We start from the raw sequence: 12,547 nt of genomic DNA on the forward strand, positions 1-12,547 counted from the left end.
AGGCCGGGGAGAAGCGCCCCGTCTCCCTGGCCACGAAAGAAAAAGTGAAAAAAAAAACAAAAAACCCCGTGATAGGCTATGTAACGATTAACATAGCCTATCACGGCTAGATTTCCAAAGTCAGCCGTGATAGGCTACGTAAATCATTACGTAGCCTATCACGGATGACTTTGGGGAAAAAAAAGCGCGTACGCAAATTGCGGCACCCTATGGGCGCTGCCATTTGCGTTCCTTATTTGGTCCCAGTAGTCTACGTAAAGATTTACGTAGACTATGGCGAAAATAAAGGCAACGCTATTTGCGTTGCCCTTATTTTCACCGTAGTCTACGTAAATCTTTACGTAGACTACCGGGACCAAATAAGGAACGCAAATGGCAGCACCCATAGGGCACCGGCATTTGCGTACGCGCTTTTTTTTTTCGAAGTCACCCGTGATAGGCTACGTAACGATTAACGTAGCCTATCACGGCTGACTTTGGAAATCTAGCCGTGATAGGCTATGTTAATCGTTACATAGCCTATCACAGGTTTTTTTGGGTTTTTTTACTTGAATTTTAATGGCGGCGGCGGCAGCCAGTTGGAAGACCGGCTGCCGCCCCCGCCGAAATGCCGCCGAAACGCCGCCGGGACCCATCGCCAGAAGGGACTTTCGCCAAAGGTAAGTCCCATCCCGGGGGGGGGCAGCGGGGCGGAGAATTTCACCACCAATTTTGGGGGGCCGAATGCGTTGGCATTCAGCCTCCCGGAGGTTCGGGGAGAAATTCTCCGCCATCCCTAGGCGGATGTTCCGGACGGCGGTGGCTCCCACGGCAGCTTCGACAGTGGCGGCGGCTGGTCTTCCAACTGGCAGCAGCCGCTGCCACTGCCACTTGCATTCTTTTTTTTTTTTTTTGCCGTGATAGGCTACGTAAATATTTACATAGACTATCACAGCTAAAATGGTGAAGCGAATGGCGGCCGCAGACGCGCCCACCATTCGCAGAGCAGCGCGAACGGCAGCTGGTGAGTACTCCGTTTCACGCACCTTTCATGGGGCAGGGTGTGGGGGGCTTCACTCCACCACGGGTTTCGAGGGGCTGAATGCGCTGGTATTCAGCCTCACTGAGATCCGTGGCAGAATTCTCCACCATCCCTAGAATATTGCCAAAGGAATTACACTCCTTACTGGATGATGATGATAATGATGATATGATGATGATAGAGATGTACGAATTGTGTACCTTCAGTGCCGCTTGACTTCTGCAGTTTGCAGTCAGTGCTCCGTTCCATCCTTAACAAGCCCCCAGGATTCTCCTCTTTTTTTTCCACTCTGAAAATTATGAAGATAAATCTCTACCGACAACCATAATTCCAGTGCCCAGCCATCTCCTTGAATCTGCATAATTTCCGTAAGAATGGCTATTTTTTGTAGATATTTACGATAAACATACCAGGGAAACGTCTGGATTGAGAGAGAATCTACACACACACACACACATAATGGAAGAATACAATTCTTCATAGTCTGTGGTATGTCTCACCCAGTGAGATAACTAACAGGAGGTTTGCTCATGAGCTAGATGTGGAAATACAAAACTGAGCTGGGGGCAAGTGGGGTGCTGACATGTGTAGGAGTAAGTTGCATTGAACTCAGTAAGACTTACTTCTGAGTAGACATGCACAGAGTTGGTTCTCCTCTCTGCTCAGCTTTGTATTTCCACATCCAGCTCATGAGCAAACCTCCTGTTAGTTATCTCAGAAGACCCTTGGGTGAATGGGGGGAGGGTTCCAGGGAAACAGCTGGATTGAGAGAGAATCTCTCCCACACATACACACACATAATGGAAGAATACAGTTCTTCATATTCCCTGGTATGTTAATTCCTCATTTTGTCCATTCCCTGAGCATGTTCAGAGTGTGCTTTTTATTCAATCAAAGAGAAGCTTGCTGATCTTTCCCTTCATGCTGCATTTGTACAAGTGTGACTGCTTCAGAAAGAACTTTCCATTATACTGTCTCTTTTTCATGAGTTTCACAACAGAAGTGTGGTGTAGTGGATAGAGGCCAGCCCAAAGTCACCCAGTGAAATAACTAACAGGAGGTATGTTCATAAGCTGGATGTGGAATAGGGATGGCGGAGAATTTCTCCCCGAAACTTCAGGGGGCCGAGCGCCAACGTGTTTGGCCCCCCGAAGAAGTTTCAGGGAGAAATTCTCCGCCCCCCCGCCCCCCGCCCCCCCCTCGGGATGGGACTTACCTTTGGTGAATGTCCCTCCCGGCGGCGGGTCTGGCCAGCGGTTCGTCGGGTCTTCGTCAGGGGCAGGAGCGGCAGCTGGTCTTTCGACCGGCTGCCGCCACCGCCATTCCAATAAAAGAAAAAAAAACCACCCCCGTGATAGGCTACGTGATGATTAACATAGCCTATCACGGCTAGATTTGCAAAGTCAGCCGTGATAGGCTACGTAAATCGTCACGTAGCCTATCACGGGTGACTTAAAAAAAAAAAAAGCGCGTACGGATAATGGTGGCCCCCATAGGGAGCCGCCATTCCCGTTCCTTATTTGGTCGCTGTAGTCTACGTAATCTTTATTTGCGTTGCCCTTATTTTCGCCGTAGTCTACGTAAAGATTTACGTAGACTACAGCGACCAAATAAGGAACGCGAATGGCGGCTCCCTATGGGGGCCGCCATTTGCGTACGCGCTTTTTTTTTTAAAGTCATCCGTGATAGGCTACGTGATGATTAACGTAGCCTATCACGGCTGACTTTGCAGATCTAGCCGTGATAGGCTATGTTAATCATCATGTAGCCTATCACGGGGGCGTTTTTTTGTGTTTTTTTTTACTTTTAATTTCACGGCCGGGTGAGGCGAGGCACCTCCTCCTCGGCCTGAAATTCGGCTGGGTGAGGTGGGAAGCCTCCCCCCCCCGGCCTGAACTTCGCGGGGAGAGCAGCGAAGCGCCTCCCCCCCACCGCGAAAAGCTGCGAGACCAGGCAAGTGACTTTCGTGCACCCCTAATGTGGAAATACAAAGCTGAGCTGGGGATAAATGGGGTGCTGACATGTGTAGGAGTAAGTCACATTGAACTCAATAAGACTTACTTCTGAGTAGTCATGCACAGAGTTGGTTCTCCTCTCCATTTTAGCCTCACAACATCAACAGTGCTGGATGTGGAAATACAAAGCTTAGCAGGGAGAGTAATACCTCGTGCAGGGCTTCAGGACTGGCATGGTCGTTTTAAAAGGTTTTTTCTTTCTTTCAAACAGCATCACTTTCAACAAAAAGTGCATCGCTCAGCCACACCTAGGACAGCCATGTTTTGGGAAGCCCCTAGGAGGAGGAAGTGTTTTGGCTGAAAGTAAATGGAGACGGAGGATTTCAACTGAAAAAGAACACCAACAAACAAGATGGTGAGCACATATTTATTATCTGAACATACTACACTGCGTTTTTATTTACGAAAATTCCGCGACTCTTTGCAGGCGACGAAAAAAAAGCCGCATGACTGCTGGCTCCGCAGGACCTCGTGGTGCCGTTCCTCAGAGGATTCCGTGGCACGGACTGAAGGGAATTCGATCCCATTTCAGTCTGTGGCAGAATTCTCTGACATACCTAGATGATGATGATGGTGATGGTGATGATTCGGTGAGATATAGGGAATGGAGACAGTGAATTGGATCCAGTCACACTTAAAGCAGACCCACTGAAATAAAGGGGACTTATGTCAATCATGACTAACTTATGTCCCATTGTATTTACATCTGTACTGTACATTCCTGATTAAAGTGACTTTCAGAATCTGTCTTTTCCTCCTCCATATAGGCTATCCATTCTATGGAAGGACTAAGTGAGAACGAGACCAATCTTAATGAGTTCATTCTGGAAGGGTTTTCATATTTAGCTGAGCTGCAAATCTTGCTGTTTTTGGTATTTCTGGTGACATACATGATCACCTTAGTGGGGAACATCCTTATTATTGTGCTTGTAAAACTCAACCCTTCCCTTCAAACTCCCATGTACTTTTTCCTGGTGAACCTGTCACTCTTAGAAATTTGCTACACCACCAGTGTGGTGCCCCAGATGCTGATACATTTGTTAACACAGCATAAAAGCATTTCCAAAGCTGGTTGTGCAGCCCAAATGTACGTCTTCACCATTCTGGGACTGACAGAATGTTGCCTCCTGGCAGCCATGGCATATGACCGCTACGTTGCCATATGCCATCCACTGCACTACACAGTCATCATGAACCATCAAGTATGTACACAACTGTCAGCTGCATCGTGGATTACTGGCATCTCAGTGGAAGTTGCTGAAACAACATGGATCTTCAGCTTACCCTTTTGTGGTTCTAAACGCATCCAACACTTCTTCTGTGATATCCCACCCTTGGTGAAAATGGCATGCACAGACACCTTCAAATATGAGATTGTAGTCTTGGCCTTGTCAATACTTTTTATCATGAGTCCATTTTTGCTGATAATCATCTCCTACATCCGTATAATTTCCTCCATCATTAAGCTTCCTTCAGCAGACGGAAGGAGAAAAGCCTTCTCTACGTGCTCCTCACACCTCATGGTTGTGACCTTATTCTATGGGACAGCACTTTTCACTTACCTAAGGCCCAAGTCCAGCTCAACTCCAGGAAGTGACAAAATGATCTCTCTTATGTACACCATTGTGACTCCAGTTCTAAACCCTATAATATATACCCTAAGAAATAAAGAAGTCAAGGGGGCATTTAAGAAGACAGCTGCAAAAATCTTCTCCACACAGAACCCAACCAGTTTGAACATGTGAGCAATGGAGTAGCTAAACATGAAGGAAATGCACAGATAAAATAATTGCTGTTTAGGAGGCTGTAACCATACAAATAAGCTCTAGGTCATCAGTGAGTTGTTACATGAAGCCATTCTGATTCTAAGATATTGAAAGGAAGAAAAAAGGATCTCAGTGACACTTGTAAGTTGGTTGAAATCAAATTATGGATGCTTTAGTTAATAAATATTGAGACCAGATTCACTTATAGGTCATAGGTGCATGAATCAGCAAAACTCAAGCTTGCCAACGTTCTCCAAATTCCATCTCGAAGTTCATTGGGACTCAAGTCCGTCTCAGATTGCAAGCTTGGTTTTTTGTCTTTTCTTTTGAAGAGCTGGGCGTATGTTTGTGCATGCTGCCCCCCCAACGTACACATCAGTTCTGCACATCTTTGAAATATACACATTCTTCTCCATTTGATTTAAGTGCATTTGTGCACACTTTTCAAAAGGATGCTTTTTTTTTCCCATTCAGAGTTTTCAAATGTACACATGCTGTGAACACAGATGGGAGGGTGGGTGTCCCCAAATCACCTTGCAAGCACAGAACTGTACAGACTTCAACCACAGATTGTGTCTTGAGTTTGTGTTCAGTCTGGAAGGTGCAAATTGGGTAAATCCTGATCAAAATGAACTGAAACAAATTTCTCATACATCTGTTTTAGTTCTCATAAAGAGTAGATGAGTGGTACACTTGCTTCTGGAAGGCCGCAGCTTAAATTCCATGGAAGGTGAATTATCTGTACAATTGATAGCTGCACACAGGGGGGTGGGAGGAAGGAGAAAAAAGATAATTGGGAGAATGTCTGCTCCTCGACATAGCCATTTTTTTTCTTTGTGGAGGTGTTTTTGTTTTGTTTCGTTTTGTTTCTTCCTGAAGCAAGATTCAGCCCCATGAACAGCCACCTGCCAACTATTCATTCATTCATTCATTCATTCATTCATTCATTTCATTTCTATGCCACCCAATATCTGAAGCTCTCTGGGCTGTTCACAAAAATTAAAACCAAATAGCACACAATAAAATAATATAAACATATAGAACATTAAAACCACAATATAACTATACAACCACAATAAAACCTAGCAGCAATGCAGGAATTTAAAATACAGATTTAAAACAGCAAAGTCTAGAAAGCTAAAATGCTAAAATGCCTGGGAAAATAAAAAGGTCTTCACCTGGTGCTGAAAGGAATACAATGTAGGTGCCACGGGAACCTCACTAGGGAGCTCATTCCACAGCCGGGGAACTAACACATCGCCTGGAGGTTGAACTGATTAGGGTTGTATGAACCAGCAAAACCTGAGCTTGTCAAAGTTCTCCAATTTCCACCTGAAAGCTTGTTCTGACTAGGGATGTCAGAGAATTTCTCCATGAATCTTGGGGAGGCCGAGTGCCAGTGCATTCGGCCCCCCGAAATTGGTGGAGAAATTCTCCGCCGGCCCCCCGCCCCCCCGGGATGGGACTTAGCTTTGGCGAATGTCCCTCTCGGCAGCGGGTCCCGGCGGTGTTTCGGCGGCATTTCAGTGGGGGGGGGGCGCCCCATCCCTCACCAGCAAAATTCAGGCTGGGTAGGAGCGCCCCGTCTACCCGGCTGCGAAAAAAAAAGTAAAACACACACACACACCCGTGGCTCCCATGGGGACCGCCATTTGCGTTCCTTAGTTTGGCACGTCTAGTCTACGTAAAGATTTATGTAGACTACGGCAAAAATAAGGGAACGCTATTTGCGTTGCCCTTATTTTCACCGTAGTCTACGTAAATCTTTACGTAGACATGCCAAAATAAGGAATGCAAATGGTGGCGCCCCATGGGCGCCGCCATTTGCGTACGCACTTTTTTTTTTCCAAAGACACCCGTGATAGGCTACGTGATGATTTACGTAGCCTATCATGGCTGACTTTGGAAATCTAGCCATGATAGGCTACGTAAATCGTTACGTAGCCTATCACGGGTGTGTGTGGTTTGTTTTTTTTTACTTTTTTTTTCGCAGCCGGGTAGACGGGGCGCTCCTACCTAGCCTGAATTTTGCCAGAGAGGGATGGGGCGCCTCCCCGCCATCCTGAATTTCGGCCAGGCGAGGCGGGGCGCCTCCCCCCCTCGCATGAACTTCGGGGGAAGAACCGAAGCGCCTCCCCCCCACTGCGAAGCAAGCTGCGGGACGAGTAAGTCCCTTTCGTCCATCCCTAGTTCTGACTCGGGAATGTATCAGATCACAAGTTTTCCCCCTGCCTCACATTGAAATTCATACATATTTCTGTATGATTTTTTCTAAATGTGTGCATTTTTCAAAAGGATTATTTTTTTCCTTCCATTGACTAGAATATGCGTTGTACATTTTTTAAAAATGTACTTATTTTTCATGCAGTTTTTTCAAATGTATGTATCTTTCAAATGCATGTTTTGGGTTTGTGCAAATGTGATCACATGCTTGTAAATGTACAGAAATCAGATCCCAAGCTCGCAAAGATGTGGATTCTTGATCACAATTTTTGTTCATGTCTGCATTCAGTTTTTGGTGGGGCAAATTGGGTAAGATTATATAAATATGTTGAGTCAATGTGTGTGTTGTTTGTTCTATGTCATTACATGGTTTTATACTTCATATAATGCATTTTAATGGGGGGTTAGGGCTGTGCGGGGACCCCCCGATCCAACGCGGGAGCCACTTTGTGGCTTCTGAGGCAGGCCCAATCAGCTCGGGCAGATTCGAGGGGCCCCCAACCTGCCTCGGCCCTGAACCCGAAGAGGTGTTTGGATGGTGAACCCCACTTCAGGTCCCACGCACGCACCCATGCACCCCACCAGCACTTTACCTTGGTCTCCTCCCCCTCTGCTGTTGCCACTGCCACATTCTCCATTGTGCCGTGATGCCTTCTTCTGTGCCACCGCCACCACTGCTTAGGGATGTACGAAAGTCACTTACCTTTCTGATGGGGTGATTCGCTGTGGGGGGGAGGTGCTCTGCACCTGCCCCCGAAATCCTCATCCAGCTGGCTCCACTCCACGGAGATTCTGCAGAGCCACCAGCCGGGGCCTCCCGCAGCCAGACATCTGGCAGCTGGGCAGCCTTCCTGGAAAAAAAACATACCACGTACGCAAATGGTGGCGGCTACGGTGGCTGTCATCTGCATTCCATTTTTTCCGCTGTTTTACACTACGTAAATATTTACGTAAGCTATTACAGCAAAAAAAAAGGGGGAATGCAAAAAGCGTTGTGGGCGCCATTTGCATTCCCTTTTTCCCCCTCCGTTTTAGCCTATGTAAATATTTATGTAAGCTATTACGGCAAAAGAAAGGGGAATGCAAATAGCGCCCACTACACTATTTGCATTCTCCTTTTTTTCGCTGTAATAGCTTACATAAATATTTACGTATGCTAAAACAGCAGAAAAAAAGGAACACAAATGGTGGCTGCCGTAGCTGCTGCCATTTGCATACATGGTTTTTCTTTTTTAGTTTGCTGTGATAGGCTACGTAAGGATTTACGTAGCCTATCATGGCAAGGGCAGCTACGCAAATGGTATGGTGGCCGCCATTTGCATGGCTGCCTTTGCCGTGATAGGCTATGTAAATACTTACATAGCCTATCAAGGCAGCCTGGGCAGCCACCATTTGAGTTCACAGCAGCCAGCCAGCCGACAGACCAGCTGCCGCCACCACTGCCAGAGCTGCCGCCGGAGTCACCACTGCCGCCAGAACATCCGCCCCAAGTAAGCTCCATCCCGGGGAAGATTCTGCAGTGGGGGTAGGGGATGGGAAGCTGTTCTGCCATGGGTTTTGGGGGGCCAAATGCCCGTGCATTCGGCCTCACTGAAATCCGTGATGGAATTCTCCGCCATCCCTACCACTGCTGCCGTCTTCGTCACTGCCAGCCACTGCCACCGCCATTTCCTGAAGCCTGGACGTGAGGTGACTTGTTGTCTTCTTGCAGGGAGCCTCCATTTTTAAAATGGCAACATTCTGGAAGTTCCAGGAAGTTGCCATTTTAAAAATGGTGCCTCCTGCAAGAAGAGTCCCCATGTGGCCAAGCTTCAGGAGGTGGTAGTGGCGTGGCAACGGCAAAAGCAGGAGTGATGCACTGCTGCCGCCTGCCGCCACCTGCCACCGCCCGCTGCCAGCTCCTGAGGCCTTGACGCCCAGGGACGTGTGGGCAGCAGTGAAGACAGCAGCGGTGGTGGCAGCAGTGGGCAGTGGCAATGATGGTGATGGCGAAGACAGTACAGTGGTGGTGATGCAGCGACAGAGAAGAGGAAGAAGGCAGTGGTGCAGCAGTGGCAAGGAGAAGGTGGAGGTTGTGGCAGCAGTGGGGAAGGTGGCTCAGATAAGGACCTAGTGGCACCGGGGGGGGGGCTAGGCTTTGGGGAGGGCTGGGCTTTGGGGGGGCTGGGTGGGGGGGGCTGGGCGGGGGGGGATGTGCCGAGGTCCGAAGCTCTGAAGCACACTGAGCACTTCGGTGAGCCCCTGACCTGCTCCGGACTGCTTCATACCCCTCCGCCTTGCCTAGGAAGGGGAACGAACTGGCCTGAAGCAGCCTGCTTTGAATCAGGGTTCAGGCCTTGGGATGAAGCATTGTACAACCCTTAAAAAAATAATAATAATAATTGTGAACCTCTGAGAGAACTTTGACTATGGAGCAGTAGAGAAATACAATGAATGAATGAACAAATGAAATTTACAAATCAACACATTTTTCACATCCGTAGATGTACATCTTTCTATCTTTCTCTTGTTCTCTCTCTCTCTCTCTCTCTCTCACACACACACACACACACACACACACATAGAGTTTGCTTCCTAAACATCTCTCTATGAGAAATAGTATATAGGTCTTCTTTTTTCTTCTTTTTACTCAATTTCCACCCATTACCCCCTACCCTGTGTTCTATAGTCATGTTATGGCCAAGGAACATTGCATTGTTTTATCTTGGGATATAGCAAAGAAATTATTAAAGAACTCATTCGACTTCCGTTGCACTTTTTGCATTCAGGTTTTAATTTATTTAAATGTATGCAAACTTAAACTGTCTGTTTACTGGCACTGAAAAGAATCACAGCAGAAGGAATAAAAGAGCCTGGAAGGGGGAAAATCTCTCTCTCGGTCGCTTGTTCCCTCCCTCCCTCCCTCCCTCCCTCTCTCTCTCTCTCTCTTTCTCTCATTCTCACACACACACACAAGAAAAAAGGGATGATTAGTTCCTTTTTTTCACCTATTTCATGTCTACACAACTTGTAATCCATAAAGCCAAAGGCATCCCATCAGCCATGTATTGTAGTCCATCAAGTACTCAATATTTATTTATTGTGTTTATTATATTTAACTTACCCTTGCGCCAAGTGGCTCAGGGCAGCATAAAAAGCTCCTTGCCCACACACACATTTTATATTCACAACTTCACAGGTTTGATCTGTGGTCTTCTTGGCCTAGTGTGACATGCCAATCATTATGTCACATTATCACTCAATAATACCCTGTTTTTGCAGTCTACTGGGGACCTTAAAAACGAGAGCTATGGCGGGTCACAATACATGGCTAGTAGGTTGTGCTTGGCTTGTGCTATTGCCAGTTGTGTAGTTCTAGTCCTAATAGCAAGAAAACAATTTAAAAATTTTCTCTATAAAGGCCTGGTAGTATGGCAGCAAATAAAATTTATTCGCTTTTGATCTAATATGGCTTAAACATTAAAAATAAATCAAATATAATGACCCAGGTGCTGCTGTCCCACATCTGGCATTTCTTGTGGTAATTTATCCTCCTCCACACCACCACTCCAGTTCTCTCATTAGGTCATTGTGACTATTCCCATTGACTTTCCTCCTAATGCACTCCTCCCAAGTGATGGCAGTTAGATGTCTCTTTGCCTAACTGTGCATTTCATACTCCCTTCCACCGAGGATGGCAGGTCTTGTCACTGTTCAAAGGTAGAAATGGAGGAGCCTGTTGGAGCAGCTGGACCTCAGGTGAGCTACTGAATGATGGCAATTAGAAGTACCATTGCCTAACCCTTCTTACTCTCTTCCACCCAGGATGGAAGGCCATTTCACTGGATAATTCACATTTCATAACAATGTTTACTTTACATTTTATTTCAGATGTTCAATTTTGATCAAGCTCAGTTCAAAACAAGGACTTCGACACCATATCCTGTTTTACTATCTCATGGATGTGAATGATCTAAGATAATTGGCGTCCAAGTTCCTTTATAGTTAATGATTTTGTTTCCTATGACAAATGAACATTTTACATCCAAAACAATGATTTCAGCTTGCTCTGGGGACAATGATATGCTTAAGCTAATGATCTCTTTAGGGAACAGGTTTGTACATTTCAAAATCCTATGTGAAAAGTTTTATATCCCACACATGCACACCAGCACATAGTAAAATATATCAGCAGTTGGACAGCCATAGCAATTTCAGAACTCCACAAAGTCCATGATTGGAAAAGATGTTATATTGATCACAATCAGCTATCTTCCATAAGTAAGCGCTTGTTTATACTTGAAACATAAGACACAGATCAGTCTCCAAGCTTCTTATTTGATAGATGTCTAGTGCCCCAAAAGGTCTGTTTTGGGCAGTTTCTATAGTCTATACAGATCTCATCACCAGGTCTTGAAGATGCTTCCAAAACAAAGGAGCTTTGCAGTGATATATATTTCTAATCTAAAAGGAATTGGTGAGAATGTTGTTTCAGTGTGGTTTTGATAAGAATTTACAGAAATAGGCAAAGTTCTTCATTTTGGGGAGAGAAATAACATGTGATTTAAAAACAAAACAAAACTGACAGATTCACCCATCACTATAATCTAACAGACAATGGGTAGAAATATTACCAAGACAAACTCTGATAGTTCAGATGATGGATCCATCCCTATTTGGCAAAATATTTTGCAAGTACAGGTTGGGGGTGGGGTTTCCAGATTGGGACCACACTAGGGAGGAAGCGGTTAAAGCCCCTTCATCTCACATGCTAGTCAGATTGGGAACCCTGCACTTACACTAGAGTAAAGAGAGAGAGAAAGAAAAGATGTAGCTGCTTGCTACATCCTTGAAATGAAATGTGCGTTGGTATTGAGTGGTGCAGAGTAAGACTGTAGAAAAATGAAATGAGAGGGACCTAGAAATCTTTATTTTTCTGGATGGAGTAAGCCCAATGGTGAGTTGGAAGATCACCTATTTCTGCCTGCTAAGAGAAGCTATTCTAGTAAGACAAGAGGACAGGATGAAAGAGCAATTGGAGGACTTGCTGCAGGAATACCTAAAGACTTTAGAGTGCACTACAATCTTAAAACATGGGTGAGTTAAAAGCGCTGATGTAAAGACAGTACTATATTTAAACATGGCATTTTTCTGCGATCTCAGTGATGAGCCAGGCTTCCTGCTCCTTAACTAAACTGGGATAATTTGGAACCTGAATGCCTCCTGTCTGACATCAAAGGGGTGAGGTTTAATGCTCTGAGAGCAACAGAAAGTGTGGGATTACACAGTGTGTGTTACATTAAATGTTTGGTCACACTTAATATGTCTGGGTTTTCTTTTTGATAAATAGCAGCCACAGGAGACAGTTTTCAGGGCTGTAACATGGTGGGATAGGACTAATACTTTCCTTCATGCCATATTCCTGATGACGCCCCCTCCCACGTTTTTTTGCTGCTATTGGTTAATCTCCCCTCTCTCCCCCCATATGCCGTGGTCCTGATCTTGATTCCCACCCACTGCTAATATTTAATAAACAAAACAGA

General features: G+C 45.7%; 1 protein-coding gene across 1 annotated transcript; it reads left to right on the forward strand.

Moving 5' to 3' along the window:
* Positions 1-3,815: 3,815 nt before the first annotated feature.
* Positions 3,816-4,781, forward strand: LOC146341501 (olfactory receptor 10A4-like). The gene has a single exon (XM_084807496.1). It carries the CDS (start codon positions 3,816-3,818, stop codon positions 4,779-4,781), a length of 966 nt encoding a protein of 321 aa, XP_084663622.1.
* Positions 4,782-12,547: the final 7,766 nt, after the last annotated feature.

Source organism: Heloderma suspectum, chromosome 6, assembly GCF_057233095.1.
Source record: "Heloderma suspectum isolate Gila_16-S chromosome 6, 16-S_ref, whole genome shotgun sequence".
In the NCBI taxonomy this organism is placed as follows: Eukaryota; Metazoa; Chordata; class Lepidosauria; order Squamata; family Helodermatidae; genus Heloderma; species Heloderma suspectum.